Source organism: Aethalodelphis obliquidens, unplaced genomic scaffold, assembly GCF_003676395.1.
Source record: "Aethalodelphis obliquidens isolate GAN/ISIS:26980383/991018 unplaced genomic scaffold, ASM367639v1 scaffold62, whole genome shotgun sequence".
Lineage (NCBI taxonomy): Eukaryota > Metazoa > Chordata > Mammalia > Artiodactyla > Delphinidae > Aethalodelphis > Aethalodelphis obliquidens.
This window is the reverse complement of record NW_020838006.1, coordinates 9,802,993-9,821,844: the sequence shown is the minus strand read 5'-3', so window position 1 is coordinate 9,821,844 and position 18,852 is coordinate 9,802,993. Positions and strand designations below refer to the sequence as shown.

The window sequence follows — 18,852 nt, the reverse complement described above, 5'->3', positions numbered from 1 at the left end:
GTGGCCATGGCTCACAGGCCCGGCTGCTCCGTGGCACGTGGGATCTTCCTGGATCAGGGCACAAACCCGTGTCCCCTGCATCGGCAGGTGGACTCTCAACCACTGCGCCACCAGGGAAGCCCTGTAAAGTTCTTTTATTCTCTTTTGTATATGTAGTTAGGGCTGTGTTTCATCCACAGTTTTTTTTATATAGATTTTATTTAGTTATTTATTTTTTAGGCTGCACTGGGTCTTCCTTGCTGTGCGCAGGCTTTCTCTAGTTGCGGCAAGCAGAGGCCACTCCTTGCTGCAGTGCACAGGCCTTTCACTGCAGTGGCTTCTCTTGTTGCGGAGCATGGGCTGTAGGCCTGCAGGCTTCAGTAGTTGTGGCTCGCGGGCTCTAGAGTGCAGGCTCAGTAGTGGCGGCGCATGGGCTTAGTTGCTCAGCAGCATGTGGGATCTTCCCAGACCAGGGCTCGAACCTGTGTCGCCTGCACCAGCAGGCGGACTCCCAACTACTGCGCCACCAGGGAAGCCCCATCCGTAATGTTTTACATTTTGGTTTCCTTTCAGTTTTCCTTTCATGATTGCCAAGTTTGTGGGGATTTTTTAAGGTTTTTTTTTTTTTGATGTGGACCATTTTTAAAGTCTTTATTGAATCTGTTACAATATTGCTTCAGTTTTATGATTTTTGCTTTTTGGCTGAGAGGCATGTGGGATCTTAGCTCCCCAACCAGGGATTGAACCCGCACCCCCTGCATTAGAAGACGAAGTCTTAAGCACTGGACCACCAGGGAGGTCCCTTGAATATATTTTTTTCTTATGTCCTTTCACTGCCTCAAGTTGCAGAGACTTTTTATTAGCTTCATATTTCATTTGTCTTTTTCTTCACTAATCAACAATATTTGCCCCAAGATAGGGAAAGTGGGTTTTCCTTGAATTGTTTTATATTCTATTTGCGTGCTGTTAAAATTGTCTGTTTAGACTTGGAGCTAGAAGGTGAGTTATAAATTTATATTACTAATATGCTGTGCAGCAGTAAAGAAGTAAAAGAGCAGCTCGACATTTTGCTAATCTGGTTGCAAATCTTCCGCCCAGAGCCCTCTTTTCTTTTTTGCTCAGCCTTCACACTATGGGTACAGTGGAGGCTCCTTCCATGTGCTCTACCTGTTGTGAATAGCTTTGTTTTAAAAGAACTGAATGTGGAAAAACCTTCAGTCACAACTCAGACTTTATTTTACCTCGGCAACTCCAAACTGAGAAAATAAACTATTCCTGAGATAAGTGTGAGAAAACATTCAGTTGTGTGAAACATCCACCAGAGACTTTATGCTTACAAGGAAGTCTACTTATTCGTGTGTGGGAAAGCCTTGGTTATAGTTTATTTCTTGTTTGGCATAACAAAACCCACCTGGGTTATAATCTGTTTTGGATTTTAGAGGGCAAGAAATCATCCAGAGCTTCTATTATTTTGTACACATTTTTGAAAAATATTGTTCCTGGAATAAGTGTAGAAAAACTTTTAGTTATAGCACATGGCTTCTGCTCCATTCATGAGTCCACAATGCAAGTAAAGAATTACAGTAAGCAGTGTGATAGAGCTCCCAATTTGTTTTTAAAAATCAAAGTTTGGAACTTCCCTGGTGCTCCAGTCGTTAGGACTCCATGCTTCCATTGCAGGGGGCACGGGTTCGATCCCTGATCCAGGAACTAAGATCCTGTATGACGCGCGGCACAGCCAAAAAATTTAAAAAAAAAAAAAACAGACAAAATTTATACCCAGGAGATAGTTCAGGTGACCAAATATGGTGGTAAACGTGTTAGGAGCTGGACACTTACCCTCTTACCTCTTAAACACAAAGAAAATATTCCACAGCTGTATTCTGCATTTCAAACCCTGGTAATTCATCTAAGACCAGTAGGAAAGGTCCAGAGATTTTGGGTGCTGACAAGTTGACGAGTACTGTCCCATGCTGGAAGACATTTCTGTGAAGTTGTTGACCTCTTGGAGTGTTACAAAGGATACTCTAGGTGTTAGGGACAAATTGTGAATACCCACAGGGTGGCTTTTGCTCTATAGAAAATTAAAAACAAACCCCCTATCCCCCCTAACATTAGGATGTGTTCTAGCCTGATGGGGCCTTATAAAACTCTTGCCCAAGGGGGATAATGGGAAGGTGTTATGATGTCAGCTGGCTCCAAGTACCTTGTTGTACAGGTATGTGACCCAGGATAGGACATTATAGACTGATTCCTTAGTGAACCACAACAGTCCTCCCACTAATATATGCACAGGACCAACGGCCTGTACTTTGCCCAGGTGGATGCCCTGTAGGATGAGTGCGCTTTCCCTTTCAAGACCTGTGAATACCCTGCGTGAAAACACAGTTTGAGAGATATATTCGGTGTTCCACCCCCTTTTCTGATCTGTGACTCTTGGTTAGGAATTTGCAGCTGACTGAAAACATAATGTTTTTCCACCCTAGGTGGCGCAGTCCAATGACTTAAACTTTTCTAGAGATGTATGTACAGTTGGCATTTTATGATATCTAACAGGCTTCTCCCCCAAGTCCCTTCCAGTTGCAATGTCTTGTGTATGGATGATGCATTTACAAGATATTAAGTTTCCCAAGCTGGTGCCATATGGATTGTGGATGGAAAGGGACAGGGCCAACAGTCACCCAAGATTTGAGTACAATTAGATGAAAGGACAGAGTAATCACAGGACAATATATATTCCTCTAAGATTAAATGAGGAGTGGTAACAACGGCTGCATGTTCAGGGTCACGGGGTGCATAGGTACATGCTCATCCATCAGGTTGTATACATTATACTTTGGTTTCCATTTGGATGAGATTGAAAAATGCTATATCCCCTCTCTGAGACTGTCTGTGTTGCTCCCCAGGCAAGGAGGGAACAGAATGATGCAATTACACCATACCTGTAGGGACCCTGGCAAGTCAGCATGACCTGATTTCAGAAAAAGGCCACTAGTGAAACCTCTAGTCAGGCTGCCTCAACAATGAGCAAAAATCGATGACACTCAGGCTCTCACTGGGGAGCCGCACTACTGGTGCCCTTAGGATTTGAGGTATGTGCAGCCTACTACAGGGGCCATTTATGAAGAAGGTGGTCATGGCAGCTGTTATGGTGCTAAAATTAAAGCCACTGGCAACTGTATTCTCCAGGCTAAGCTGTGCACTTACCACGCTATCCATTGTCAACATCTGTCCTAATGAGCAGCACTGAAATAACAAGATAGTGAATTATTTAAAAGACTTTCAAAAGAGAACCATTAGAAGAAGTCTAGACAATTCACCTCTTCTCAGGGGCTCCCTGAGGTTTCCATTGAGAGTGGATATGTGGGATATTTGAACTGTATAATCAGGAACAGCTGGGCAATTCCCAAAAAATCTGCAAGAACTAAGGAAGTTGCACATCTGGTTGGGGACCTCTGATTTGCCCAGAGCAATATGCTCGAATAAGAGTCAGGAATATCTTTCATTGGGGCAGAGCTAAAGCTGTGCTCTACCTGCTCTCCCCCAAACAAGAAGCTATAATGTCTTGGCCCGTAATTAATATCAAGGGTAAAGCCATCTTCTGACATGCCACCTGCTCTGCATCTCCAGGTTCTGGAACACCCCTTTTCCTCTTCTTGGGGGAATCATGAGTTGGTTGCTTCTCAAGGAACTATGTTGCTTCTCAAGGAAGTTGGGTGTATTAGTCTGTTTGGGCTGCCATAACGAAGTTCCACAGACTGGGTAGCTTAACCAACAGAAATTTATTTTCTCACAGTTTTGGAGCTGAAAGTTTGAGATCAAGGTGTCAGTGGAGTTGATTTCTTCTGAAACCTCTCTCCTAGGCTTGTATATGGGCATCTTCTCCTTCTGTCTTTACATGGTCTTCCCTCTGTTAGTTTATGTCCTAATTTCCTTTTCTTATACAGTGGTATTGAATTAGGATGTATGCTAATGATCTCATTTACCCTTTATTACCACTTTAAAGGCTCTATCCCTAAATATAGTCACATTGTGAGGTCCTGAGATTTAGGACTTCAACATACAAATTTGTGGGGGACACAATGTAGCCCATGATATCAGTTTAACGGAAGAGCAAGTCTGGATTGACCTGCTAATGTGGGGATTGGCCTTATTCTTAAGTGAACACATTTCCCCCTAGGTTAAACACTGTGGCCGCTGCCTCCTGGGTTGTCTTCCAAATGGCTCCTCAATCTGTATTTTACTCTCTGTTGAAACCTGGACATTTCAGCACTATGGCAGGCACACGAATGGTTCTCTGAGGTGAGTTCCTGACTCTTTTTTTAAACGTTTTTATTGAAATATAATTCACATACCATATACTTCATCCTTGTGAAATGTACAGTTCAATGATTTTTGGTATATTCACATGCATGTGCAACCATCCCCACAGGCAGTTTTAGAACATTTTCATCACCTGAAAAAGAGATTCCCTACCTTTTACCTATCCCTCCCCCTAATTCCCCCCTCTGCCAGCCTTAATGTTTTGTTTTTACTTTTTACTATGGAGAAATTTTAATGTACACAAAATACAAAACAAGAAGAAAAAGAAATTAAGGATGGCATGTAATACATAAGTTCTAACACCACCAGTGAAGCAAAGATATAACTTGAATCTAATCAGGCCTCTTTTCCTACCTTCCAATTTACAGGAAATATAGGGGGATATGATGAGAAAATAAGTCGGATTCACTGATTTTTAATTTGTACAATGTGAGACACTATATAAGACAATTGACCTAGACTCTTTGAAAAGTCAGTGAAATGAATAAAGTTGGCCAACTGTTCTAGATTAAGAGAGACTCTTCAGAAACACAACCACCAAATGCAGTGCGTGAATTTTGAATTTTTTTAAAAAGCTGTAGCAGATATTTGGGGATCAATGGAGACACTAAATATAGAATGGATGTAATATTTAATAGTAGGCCCATTTATGATAATATACAATTGTTTAGATTTCTTAAATCTGACAGTTATATTTTGCTTCTGTAAAAGAATGTCCTTATTCTTAGGAGATGCATGCTGCAGTGTTTAGGGTTGGCGGCTCATGATGTCTTCAACATATTTTCAAATGGCTAACAATAACAACAAATAAAATGTGTATGTGTGTGTAGAGAGAAAAAGCGAATATGGCAAAATAACAGTTGTTGAATCTACCTAGAGGGTATATGCATGTTTGAAAGTTTCAAAATAAAGTTTGAAAAAGGTAAAAAGGGATTATGGATGGCTTGTTATAACTCAACACCTTTTAGAAGAAATGCAATTTATAGTTCGAGGCAGTGTGGCAGTAGACAAAAGAACACAGGATCTACAGTCAGAAAACCCAGTCCAAGTTTCAAATTGTCCACTACTAGCTGTGCAACCATAAGCAAATCATTTGACATATCCAGGCTTTAGTTTCCTTATCTAAAAATAAGGATAGAATTGGAATTCCCTGGCGGTCCAGTGGTTAGGACTCCACACTCTCACTGCTGAGGGCCCAGGTTCAATCCCTGGTCAAGGAACCAAGATTCCACAAGCTGCATGCTGTGGCCAAAAAAACTAAAAGTAAAAATAAATAAAAATAAGGACAGCATTAAGCCATAAAATTATGCTGAGGCTTAAATTATTTAATGCCCATGGAAGCCGTGTGTGTGTGTGTGTGTGTGTGTGTGTGTGTGTGTGTGTGTGTGTATGGCAGTAATGTCCCATTTACTTTTATACTTTTGAAGTATCCTTTGATCTTTTTTAAAAAACATGTATTTATTTATTTGTTTTATTTTTGACTGCATCAGGTCTTGGTTGCCACACGTGGGATCTTCCTTGCGGCATGTGGGATCCTCTGCCGTGGTGCACGGGCTTCTCTCTAGTTGTGGCCTGCGAGCTCAGCAGTTGCGGCACACTGGCTTAGGTGCCCCACAGCAAGCGGGATCTTCGTTCCCTGACCAGGGATTGAACCAGAGTCACCTGCATTGGAAGGCAGATTCTTAACCGCTGGGCCACCAGGGAAGTCCCTGATTTTTCTTTCTTTCTTTTTTTAAGTGAATTTATTATTTATTTATTTATGGCTGCGTTGGGTCTTCGTTGCTGTGCACAGGCTTCCTCTAGTTGCAGCAAGCAGGGACTACTCTTCATTGCGGTATGCAAGCTTCTCATTGTGGTGGCTTCTCTTGTTGCAGAGCATGGGCTCTCGGTGCACGGGCTTCAGCAGTTGTCGCATGCACGCTTAGTAATTGTGGCTCACGGGCTCTAGAGCGCAGGCTCAGTAGTTGTGGCACATGGGCTTAGTTGCTCTGCGGCATGTGGGATCTTCCTGGACCAGGGCTCGAACCTGTGTCCCCTGCATTGGCAGACAGATTCTTAACCAGTGCGCCACCAGGAAACTCCCCCCTGATCTTTTCGTAAAGCCAGAGTCATATCCTCAAAGAGACTGTGAATTACCAGAGGGAAGTATTGTGTTATCACCATTTTGACCAATAAAGTAAGACCTGAATAACTGGATATTTATTTCATTTACCCAAAAATGAGTTGTAATTTCTTTGGTTGACAGATGTCATGATAAAGATTGAAACTGCTGAATATTTAGGCAATTATGAACCCCACAAATACTCTGATTCTGAACAGTGACATCATTCTGGACTGAATGAATAGATTTTGTCAGAAAAAATAAATATCCTTGTGGATAAAGGCAACAAGTTGGATAGGGTGGCCTGGAATTTGTATTTTTAACATGTGTCCTCATTATGCTCTCTAAAATTAGAGACCAGCTGGAGCTGGAATATTAATGAAATATTGTTACCCCCTGGGACCAGAGGTGGAGTTAAGAGTTTTAATCAGAATTAATAACTCCTCCCCCAAATAAAAGAATAGGTGAAAAGCAAGACCAAGTTGATCATTACGGTCATAATGTACATGAATATTATTCTTAAGTGTTTCCTGATGTAGTGGCAATAGTGTTGTGCTCCTGAGTTCTACTTCCAGCATCAACTGGGGGTATGAACTTGTGCAAGTCTTATTATTTCTCTGAATCTCTGTGCCTCAGTCTTCTTTGGAAAATGTTGTGCCACCTATAAGAATTGATGGATAAGAATGCTCCTGGTATGCTTTAAGTATTCAATACACATCTATTGATTAATGAGCTTCAAAGCTCATTGCTCAGATGACTTCTTTACCTACAGTCACTCCCTAGATTGTCCCATCCTGCCCTATATAGCAACACCTAAATTTACATCTCTAGTTGTGATTTCTTCACTGAACTCCTGACTCCTATCCCAATTGCCTGTTTGACATTTACTCTTGGATGTCTAATTAGCATCTTTAACTTAACACATCCATAACAAAACTATTGATCCCTCTCCCTAAACCTGTTCTTCTTTCAGTCTACTCTATTTCCAAAAGACAGTCTTATTTTAGTTGCTCAGATCAATAACCATGGAGTCATCCTTAATCAACATCCAATTAATTAGCAAATCATGCTGGACATGCCTTCAAAATATATGTAGACCATTTCTCATCACCTAAATCACCTCTAAGCTCGTCCAAGCCACCATCATTTCTCATCTGGAATAGTGCAGTAGCTTCTTAATCTCTCTACTTCTACTCTTGCCCACCTTCAGACTGTTCTCAGCAGAGCAGCCAGAGCAAATTTTTAAAACGTTATGTCATGGAGGTTTATGTCAAAATGACTAAGGACTGAAAGCAAGAAATTAGAATTTATAGAAAAACAGGTTTCTTGGCTCCATTCATATCTGATAGCTAATAAACCTTTGAACATATGGCAGGAAAAAAAAAAAAAGGTAAGATCATGTCACTTCTCATTCCCAAAACCCTCCAGTGTTATTTGGGACATATCCAAATCCCTCATGGACCAAAACGTGCGCCCCCTTCCTTCTGGTTTAAGGCCTTTGCTTCCTGATGTTCCATCTATCAGGAATACTCCACCAGCTACCCACATGCCTAAGTTGCTCACTTCCCGTCTCTGCCTCCCCTGTCATCCATAAAATAGCCCCACCACCACCTACCCCCTTCTCTCTCTCTACCTCCCTCTCTTCCTCTCTCCCTCTCTCTCTCCCCTTAGGCACTACTACATTCTAGGTATTTATTTATCCATTGTCTCCCTGACTTGAAGGTAAGCTTCATGGGGCAGTAAGTTCATTGTCTTCACTACTGTATCTGCAGAGCCTAGAACAATGACATAATAGGCATTCGACACGTATTTTTATATGCTGCCGATAAATGGTAGCCGATCCTGACTTTGAGGCTGAAAGGAGAAGGATGTGTGAAAAGGATGACTTTTCCGCTCAGCAGCCAGAGCTGGGGGTGTGACTTCAGAGAGTTTCAGTTCGAGGAAGGTAGTCTGGCCGCCCAGTTGATTGGTCCCTCTTCCCGCCCTAACCAAGTCCTTTCCCCAGGCTCCACCCCGTCCAGGGTCTCTCCGCCTATTGGCTGAACTCTCCACGCCCTTTCGCCCTCTCAGCCAATGGTAGGGTAAAACTGGGCGGGAGGCGGGGCCAGAGCGTCCCCTGACCTGCGGGCTCCCGAAGCGGGCACAGAGATGCAGAAACCTCCCGAAGCCTAGAAGGACCGGAGGGTTAGGGTGGGAATTAGTGGGGAGTCGGTGACGTAGTTCCTTCTCCGCATTGTTCCAAGATGTGGGTCGGGCGCTTTCGGTGCGGGGTATGTGGCAGCTTGGTGTGGGGCTTCGGGCCGGTTCTGGGAGCGGGTGGGGCACATAGGCCGGGGGCCAGGCCTCCTTCACCGCTGCACGCTGCGGAGACGGGGGCGCGGCAGGTCAAGGGGTCGTCGTGGGCCCCGCTCCCCTTGTTCTGCGCTGCCCCTTTGTCTTGGGTCTCGTCTCCTGCTCCGCGTAGCTGCTCACTCGGACCAGCTGACAGCGGTGACAGAACTGTATCATCCTCGTTGCTAGCCATGGGGCCTCCCTGGTAAAAGCAGTCCACATCCCGCTCAGGCTCTCAAAGGGCTCCGCAACACCTAAGTATATGGCTCAGATCACTAATCCAATCCCTGCTGTGTTCTCAGTGAGGAAGCAGACCCAGAGAGGAGGACAGAGCCTTGCCGAAGATTACTCATTCATTCATTCAAAAAATACTTAGCACCAACTTGCAGTGTATTAGATCCAGGGATTACAGTTGTGTACAAGGCAGAACTATATTCTGGTAGGGAAGAAATGGAACAAGCTTGAAGGGTTAGACGCGGGGTCTGGGAATCTGAAGGGGGAAACACAAAACCGATTTTGAGGCCTAGTGATCCTGAGAGATGGGTAATCATAAAAAAAATTCTCCTAGCATCCCTGTAAAGCCTTATTTCTTCCTGTCTTTAAAGACATTTGACTCAGCAGAGTTTCCCTCATCCCTTTTCTGCAAACTTTTGTTGGAAAGCTGGATTGCAGAGAACTTCTCACTTGGAATGCATTTTTCAGTTAGAGGAGAATGTGGAGACTTAGATATCAATAGAACAGGTGAAAAGGAGCGACCGTGGTGTGATGGAATGAGGATTTCCTTCCGACGCAGAAGGCTTATCTCTTACTACCCATACGACCTTCAGCAAGTCATTCCATCTCTGGGAGCTTCATTTCCTCATCTTTAAAATGGGAATGATTATCCTTATTGCTCTCAGTTCAATAGGAAGGGAAGTGACCCAGGGATGGGACATTGCCCTGAGTGTCCACTTGCAGTTGAGCTGTCAGAGAACTCAAGTCGTTTCTGTGTGTTTACAGTGATCCAAGACCCCACCAGGAACTTTTTCCTGGGCAGATCCTTTGGAGTGAGGCTACTGTGCACAGGTGTGAAAGTGAGCCATTCCCTTCTCTTTGGCAGGTGAGATCTTTATTGTGAAATTAGTCTGGGGACGAGAATCCTGCCTGCTAGAGTATGGGAACCAGGTCTGAAAAGGAGCATTTCTCGAGAGAAACAGAGAAGTGGGAGGAGGACCTCTGGACCCTGAGGAGTAGAGTTTTGGTGAGGAAGGGTGATGTAGTAGAACTCAGTTTTGGGTGTCAGGAGACTTTGGCTTGAGTCCCAGCTCTCCTCTAAGTTCCAGTTTCCCCAGCTCAAAATTTTAATATGAGACGAGGTGGTCTAGGAGTTTCCTTCCAACTCTGACATTCTGAGAATCTCTGAGCAGTTAGACTAGGTCAGTCTCTTAGGGAATTTAAGCCCTTGGATGGCCCTGTTGAGACAGAACTGCCAAGAATGTCAGTATTGTCATGGTGTTTCGACAATATGAAGCACCAAAGAGATAAACAGGTGGAGAGGAGGGATGAGGGTGGTCATGTGTGGAGGGTGCACTTCTCACCATCCCTACACCCAGATAGAATTAGATAGAATCCTGAACTTACTTAACGTTTCAAATCCAACATTTATTGAGCCCTATGTGCCAGGCACTGAGTGGGATCCACATACAAATATCATGGGCGCTGTTCTCTGGGGGCTTAGAGCTTAAAGTATACATGTGAGGAGGGACACAGACATACACAGAAGGAATTATGGTATAAGGCAACTCTATTTTATATTACAGATTTTTAATGTTTTTTTTTTAAGTGAAGAAATTTTTGTATGGTCAAATCTATCAGCTTTTCTGTTATGGTGTCAACTTTTGTTTTATGCTTAAGGCCTAGGCCTTTCCCTGAGATCAAGATAATTTCTAATAGTTCTTTTTTTTTTTCCTTTAAATTTTTACACTTCACTCATCTGTTTCTCTGGAATTTATTTTCAGGTATTGCCTCTTATTCATCACTCCACTGCAGCTAAACAATAACCAAAGACCATGTGACCACTGCCCAGAGGAACCTGAAAGGCTGGTGATGCTGGTGAATTAAAGGAATACAACGCCTCTAGGTAAAACCTCTGTCTCGCTCTCTCAGAATAGAACTCTGCCCTTTGTGGGTTCCTCACGGCCTGAAATGAATGGTGCTCCTGAGATCAGGACACTCATCCATCAGTCTCAGGGATTTGTGGGTCAGAGACCTGTGGGGCCTCATTGGTCCTCTTCCATTTACTGGTTGTCTGAGATTGTAATTTTGTGCCCAGTTGCCTGGATACTCCTAGTGACTTGCTATCCTTATAGCCTCATCTGTCCCTCCTCCTACTTCTTTAGCTAAGACCCCACCTCCCTACTGCCTGGGAATTCTTCCAGAATTTCTGAGGGAATTTCCCATCCATTTGGGCAGAGGGCAAATAGTTAGGTTTCCTTGGATCAAACTCTCTTCAAACTATCCCTCCCTGCTCTCCTGATAAGTCTTGCTTCCTCCTCAGGTCCCCCAGAACCACCCTGAGCATCCTTACAACACGTCCTTGTGCATTTCTCTTTCTCTCTGTCTGCTCTTTAACCAAAATCTCTATTTCAGCAAGCTTATACATTTTCATGACTTCATCTGTCCCCTATGTCTTATTCTCAAATTAGTATTCCTGACATATTCTTCCTCCTCTTGTCTAAAGTGTTTTCCCACATCCCCATCTTTCTTAGCGATAGTACCATTCTCAATATTTAGACCTGGATCTGATGGCCTAGAATTCTTTCCTTTAGTCATCCTCTATATCCAGTCTGATATATGCATATGCTTTCCTGGAAATAGCTGGACTTGTTTTCTATCCTGTTGTTATTCTGGACTAGGGTCTCACTATCTCATACATTTGTTTATTCATTCAGCAAACATTTATTCAGCACCTAGAAAGTTGCAGGCCCTCTAATGGTCACCCATACTGCATTCCTAAACTTTTCTCCCAACTCATTTCCCTTCCTCCATTCTTTTTTTCCACTCTAATCCATCTGGGCTAATCTTCCGAAAGCATTCTTTTCCTAATTTCACTTTTGGGTAGGGTGATACAAAATTTATTATCCAAACTGGGATGCTTTTGTGAATTAAGGGGGGCACTATTAATAATGATGCTGGAAAAAAAATTTTTAATAAAAAAATAAAGAATAATGATGCTGGAATAGCAGGTATAAACCAGGACTATTCTGGGAAAACCAGGGTATATGATCGCCCTACTCCTAGGTGACAGCTCTTGGATTCTTTCTTTTTATTTTCCTCAGTTTACTCCTCATGGGATACCCCAGCTGCCTCTTTCCTGTTTTCCACTGCATGAAGCCCAGAGAAACATGAATGTGCTGGGGGTGGAGGGAAGTCTGGGACTAGGGGAAATGAATGGTAATGCTTGAAAAACTTTGCTCTTGACAAGTGAGAATGAGAAGGAAAGTAACAAGAAAAGAGAATAGCAAGGTAGAAAAAAGAATATGGAAAATAGAGGGAATTCCTTCGTGATCCAGTGGTTAGGGCTCCGAGCTTCCACTGCGGGGGGCACAGGTAAGATCCCTGATCAGGGAACTAGGATCCTGCAAGCTGTGCCATGGTGCAGCCAAAAAAAGAATATAGAAAACAGAGAGGAAATTAAGGGTAGATTTCACTCTTCCATTTAGAACTTGTTTCCTGTTGACCAGCAGATTATATCCATATTTTTTGCCCCGTGATTTCAGTGTTCTGGCTGGTATCACTTCACGCAATTCGATTGTTTTATTTCCTCATTTGTTCATGAAACAACAAAAAAAATTTTTTTGAGTGCTTGGTATGTGCCTGGAACTTTGCTAGGAATACAATAATGAACAATATGGACAAAAATCCCTGCCTTCATAAAGCTATGTGATAGTGTAGCCTCCCACTTATTTCTGAGTACATCAACCCTGTGCTAACATCCTTTTGAGAAAACAGTTCTTGCTTATCCTCAGGTTCAGCCAAAGTTCTGCCTTTTTAAAGCACCTTTCCACAAGCGTCTCAAGCCCCAGTACTCACTCCCTCTCCTAGCCCTTCATCCCCTGATTGGGTACTTTGTAAATTTGTAATTTACTTTCTTAGTATATTGTCATCACTCCATTATAAGTTCCTTAAAAGTAGGTATGATATTTCACGTTTATATTAGTCTCCTTGGGCCTCCATAACAAAATTCCACAGATTGGGTGGCTTAAACAACAGACATTTATTTTCTCACAGTTATGGAGACTAGAAGTCCAAGATCATGATGACTGGCTGATTCAGTTTCTGGTGAGGACTCTATTCCTGGCTTGTAGATAGCCACCTTCTTGCTGTGTGCTCACATGGCTTTCCTCGGTTTGTGTATGTGGTGGGAAGGGGGCAGGAGTGCAAGTTGAAAGCTAACTCTCTTGTATGTCTTCCTATATGGACACATTAATCCTACTGGGTCAGGGCCCACGCTTATAACCTCATTTAGCCTTAATTACCCGCTTAGAACTCACATCTCCAAATATAGTCACATTGGGGGCTTGGGGTTCAACATATGAATTTTGGAGGGACACTGTGTAACAGAACTTTTTTTTTTTTTTTTTTGCATTCAATAATGGTATTTATTGCTTATGGAAGACGGAGTCATGTAAATACCTGGTTATTAATATTTTTCCTGAACACCTCTTTTTGGAAGGCTGCAAGCCTGATCTTTCCATAACAGCCTTTAAGGATATAATAGACTGCACTAGCTAACTGGGGAGCATTGGATCAGCCATGCCTAGAAATGAGACATCCGGGGGCTGGCTTCAGGGCACCGTCTCATTCTGAATCTCTAACATACTTTGTTCTAGTAATTATGGGAATTTGTTCCTCTAAAGTCATTTCCTGAATTTTCATAAGTAATACTGTAGAAAGAAGAATTAAACAATAACACAAGTTAGCAGAGGACAGTTTGCCAGCAAAATGGGAGGCTTTCATAACAGCAAGTCCATAAACGTATCCACCTAGTCATCCATCCATTCATTCATACCACAAATGGTTTCACTTTTCTGCAACAATGCTTTTTGAAATTTCCCTGCGTGAGACCCAGGACAGAGATATGTACAGGGTAGAGTGTTCAATAATTACTAGTTGAAGAAATGTATGAAGAAAAGAAAGTTTCAGAGAAGATTAAAAATGGAAAAGAAACTGAGAAAGAACCATCAACTTTCTCAGAACTCTGGAGGCGGCTTCACTTACTGTCCCACTCTGCTCTGCAGTTCCCCTGGCTTCTCACTGAGTTTCCTCCACCTGCTAACTCCTGTTTGATTAGGAGGGTAACAGCAGCTGGATGTGAGTGTGCTCAGGCTCCTGCCAAGAACCCCTCCTCCCCCACCATTTTCTCTGCCTGCCCTCCATATCTTGGGCATGAGTCTGTGTATATGTGCCTGTGTATCATATGGGTGGCACTAACCTTTCTGAGATGTGAACTCTAACCTCCACAGTTCTCTTCTTGCTGGCCTTGAGCACTCACCATTGAATATGTCCCTCCATCAGAGATCTTCACTCAGTTTATCAGAATGCTATGTGATAATGAAAACTGGTCAAACTTTTTGAAAAGCAGTAGGTAGTACTACAAAACAACGTCATTCCTTCTGACCCACTCACTCACTTGTGGAACTTTTATCCTAGGAATATATTTCAATGAGAAGAAAACTTTATATGTATAGAGTGATCATGATAGCGTTATTAATAGTGGTTAAACCTCAGGGAACAACAGAAATGTCTGACACTAGCAAAATTGTAGGTAAACTGTAAGGAGTTTAATTGGTGGTGAATTATGCAGTCAGAAAATGATCATATGAAGAGTTAATAGCAATATGGAAAAATACTTATAATAAGTAAAAGAAGTAGGATGCAAAATTATATCTACTGTATATTTACAACTATATAATTATGAATATGGACAAGTCTGAAAAGGAACATAGTAAAAGGAAAATTAGTCATGTGTTAGTATCATGGAGTCATCTTTCAGTTTTCTTTTATGACTCAGTCCCCTCTAGATTGAGGTCTGCTAGGGATATCTATATGTTCAGAGCTTTACATCAAACCAGTTGGGAAATTCCTGCTCATCCCTGACATTGGTTTCATGTATTGGCCCCTCTTGGTTGTGCTGCCCACTGCTCTCACCCTACTGCCATCTTTAGATACTTTACCACTGTACCATGCAAGGTCCTATTAGAGTTTCCCCTGCCATGCTTTAATTAACCCTGTTTCCTAGTTCAGCCTCTCAGGTTCACCCAGTAGACTGCTTGGTGAAAAGCAGACAGACTGAACTAGCACATACAGCTGAATCCAGCTACAGACCAGCCGCTACAGAGTAGGCTGTGATATGACTACACTCCAATATTGGAAGAATTGTGTTACCCCTATCACAACAAAGTTTAAGAAGAGGGATGTAGTACCTCAACCAAAGCAAAAGATGAAATCTTAGTCATACCTTAAGACAAAATCAGAGTTATTATTCTATAAAACAATTTTTGAGCACCTATTTTGTTCCAGCCACTATATCACTGGTACTAGGGGAATAGGTCAGCATGAACTAAATGCCAAACTGATCTGAAGATTAGTCACTTAAGCTACTGAACGAAGGATCTTTCAGTGCATTTTTTCTAGGGATCAGATTAGGAGTTAGATGGCTCCAATTCTGGGAGTAGAGCATGAGACAGGAAGAAACCAGGATGGGTTTTATACTACTCATCGTTCATTCTGATGCTGGACATGTTGGGCTCCTGTCAGCCCCTGGCTTTCCATAAGCCTTTCCATTGGCTTCTATGTCTATCCTCATTTTTCTCATCTTTTTGATCAGGTCCCCCTGCCTTTGAACACCTACTTTTCCATGAGGGACCTTGTGTTCTGCCACATCTTGTTATCCTTGGATAATTCTCCTTCCTCTAGTATAGAGAGCAGGTGACATGTGCAACTTTTCTTTCTTCTGTCAGATGGTGAAACGGGGATTGAGGAAGTATTGATTCAAAAACATCATTCCCAAAAAATCTGAATCTCATACTTTCAAGAAAACTCTGCAGAGGTGTTGCCAAGGAAGTCAATGTTTAGAAAGCTCCTCTGAAGGGAAAGGGAAGACTCAAGGGGCCACTGGGATGCTTCAAGCAAGAGAAAATGAGGAGAAAGATGAGAAACTTCAAACAGAAGACAGTTAAGGATAATAAAACATTCACAGAAGTGAGGGACCAAGAATCTGAAAAAGATGACCCTACAATAAATGAGAGAAGTCAGGCTGAAAAGAGACAGTATGTGTGTACTGAGTGTGGGAAAGCCTTTAGTCAGAGTGCAAACCTCACAGTACATGAACGAATCCACACAGGAGAGAAACCCTATAAGTGTAAGGAGTGTGGAAAAGCCTTCAGTCATAGCTCCAACCTGGTTGTTCATCAGAGAATCCACACTGGACTGAAGCCCTACACGTGCAGCGAATGTGGGAAATCTTTCAGTGGTAAGTCACACCTCATTCGGCACCAGGGAATCCACAGTGGGGAGAAAACTTATGAATGTAAGGAGTGTGGAAAAGCCTTTAGTCGGAGTTCTGGTCTGATTTCACATCACAGAGTTCACACTGGCGAGAAGCCCTACACTTGTATCGAGTGCGGGAAAGCCTTTAGCCGTAGTTCAAACCTTACTCAACATCAGAGAATGCACAAAGGAAAAAAAGTTTACAAATGTAAGGAGTGTGGGAAAACATGTGTTTCTAATACAAAGATTATGGACCATCAGAGAATTCACACTGGGGAGAAGCCTTATGAATGTGATGAGTGTGGGAAAGCTTTCATCTTAAAGAAGACCCTTAATGAACATCAGCGACTTCATCGTAGAGAGAAACCTTACAAATGTAATGAGTGTGGGAAAGCTTTTACTTCTAATCGAAATCTTATTGATCATCAGAGAGTGCACACTGGAGAGAAACCCTATAAATGCAACGAGTGTGGAAAAACCTTCAGGCAGACTTCTCAAGTTATTCTACATTTAAGAACCCACACAAAGGAGAAACCCTATAAATGTAGTGAGTGTGGGAAAGCCTATCGTTATAGTTCACAGCTTATTCAACACCAGAGAAAACATAATGAGGAGAAAGAAACGTCATAAATGACATATATTGTTGGAAGTGGACCTAATTGCTACTTTCTGGAAAAGCAATTTTTCAGTATCATCAACCTTAATTCTCTAAGAATTCATACAGGGAAAGTAATCAGAAGTAGACAAAGATTAACAGAAGGGCTATTCATGCCAGCATCATATATAACTGGAGGAAGAAAACTAGATTTTCAACCGTACAGGGTTTAAGTGAATGATGGTCTAGCCATATGATGGTTTGGCACCCATTGTAAACATTTTTAAAGAATATTTAATGCCATGGGGGAAATGATTTAGATGAAATGGAAGATAAAGAGAAAAACAATGAAATACAATCCAAATTTTAAAAAAACATTTATGCAAAGGAAAGAAATGGGAATGAAACAATACCAAACCAAAATGTTAACAGTGATTATCTCTGGGTAATAGGATTATAGGTAATTTCTATTTTCTTCTCTGTACTTTTCTATGCTTTTTAGATTTTCTACAGTGAGAATGTACTACTTTCATATTTTTCTACAGTGAGAATGTACTACTTTTGTATTTTTTAAATACAACGAGTACATGTTCATTTTCACTCAACAGGGTTATGAAAGGCGCATAGAACATAGACTCTAAAGTCCTGGGATTGTACCCTAATACTGACACTTAGTAGCAGGGGAACCCTGAGCACGTCACTTCCTTTTAGAGCCTGTTTCCTGTGTATTACATCATAAATACCAGTTGTTGGCTTTTGCAGTTTTGAGATAAATTGACTTTACAGTTGTCAACAGAATATATAATCCACTTTCTTAATCACTGTTAGGTTAAAAGAAAACAGCAAAGCTTTACTACATTTTCCTCTCCCACAGTTTTAGAAGGATCCGCAGATAATAAAGAACCACCTAGGCTCCACCTTTTCGATATATGTCTACAGAAAAAATGCCATCTTATGAAATTGGAACAATTGCAGTTTCAAAGCCTTTAAAGAGACACAGCATAATTCAAACAAGGAGAAGACTCTGCCTTCACGTGTTACATGGAGTTTCGTAGCTGAAAGTGCAGACTTTTGGGTCAGAGACATATGAGTTCTAATTCCAAATCTGCTGTGCCCTAGCTTGTCAGTTTTGGACAAGTCCCTCAAATGCTCTGAGCCACAGATTTATCTGTAAAATGGGAATAACAACCTACCTCACAGGGTTGTTGTGAGGATTAAATGAGATAATGCATGTAAATGTGTGACAAGCCTTTCTTTTTCTCTAGCCCTCTGAGAAGGCCTTAATCTGTTTACAACCAATATTTTAAACTTTTAAGACAGCTCAGAATCCGTCTGGGAACACTTAGAATCTCCCCATTCTTAACGCAGCCATTCCTCTTTCTTTGTATACAGTGAATGCCCAAACCTAACACCATTTGTCTTATGCACGTAGTGATTTATTGTTTCAGGGATTACTGAGGATTTGATATCCCATCCAATCCTCATAACATTGGTACAAGAAAATTGAGTCTCAGTGAGGTTAGGTGACTGGCTAGTAAGTGGTTGGAGCCAGAATGTGAACTCAGATCTGACTTTAAAGTCCATGCTTTCTTTATTATACCAAAGTGCCTCTGTCCATCATGATGGTTCTATGCGAGGGGGAGACCAGTTGGGATCCCCCTGAGTAGCCACTTCTGTGAAAGGTGGTTGATTATATCTGGACAGTTATTTGATCATGGTTTCATAAGGAAGATGCTGTCAGTCTTCTCTGAGTTAGATTTATGGCCTGTCTCTGCACCTTGTAATTTAGTTTTAAGGATTATATATTTCTTCCTTGCTGTTACTTCTTAGAAAGAATTGGAAGGTGTGAAGGGTATATTTGGGTGAAAAGGGATTGTTTGATTTCGTCCTATTTTGATAGGATAATGGCTTACATATTATTTTGTGATGTAATAGTCCCTCTTTGCATAGTTATTTAAAGCAAGGTTTGGAGGCTCTGGAACAGATCTGCTGC

At 41.9% G+C, this 18,852-nt stretch overlaps 1 protein-coding gene across 2 annotated transcripts in view; it reads left to right on the top strand.

The window, feature by feature from the left end:
* Positions 1–18,852, top strand: part of ZNF197 (zinc finger protein 197) — a 63,695-nt gene that overhangs the window by 14,417 nt on the left and 30,426 nt on the right. Inside the window, exons 1-3 of one of the 2 annotated variants that reach the window (XM_027088284.1) lie at positions 9,730–9,833; positions 10,732–10,853; positions 15,736–17,229. In XM_027088284.1, the coding sequence (XP_026944085.1) occupies positions 15,914–16,894 (981 nt within the window). In that variant the 5' untranslated portion in view covers positions 9,730–9,833; positions 10,732–10,853; positions 15,736–15,913 and the 3' untranslated portion in view covers positions 16,895–17,229. Of the gene's footprint in view, positions 1–9,729; positions 9,834–10,731; positions 10,854–15,735; positions 17,230–18,852 lie in introns of those variants that run through there. The other variant, XM_027088285.1, reaches the window with a different exon arrangement.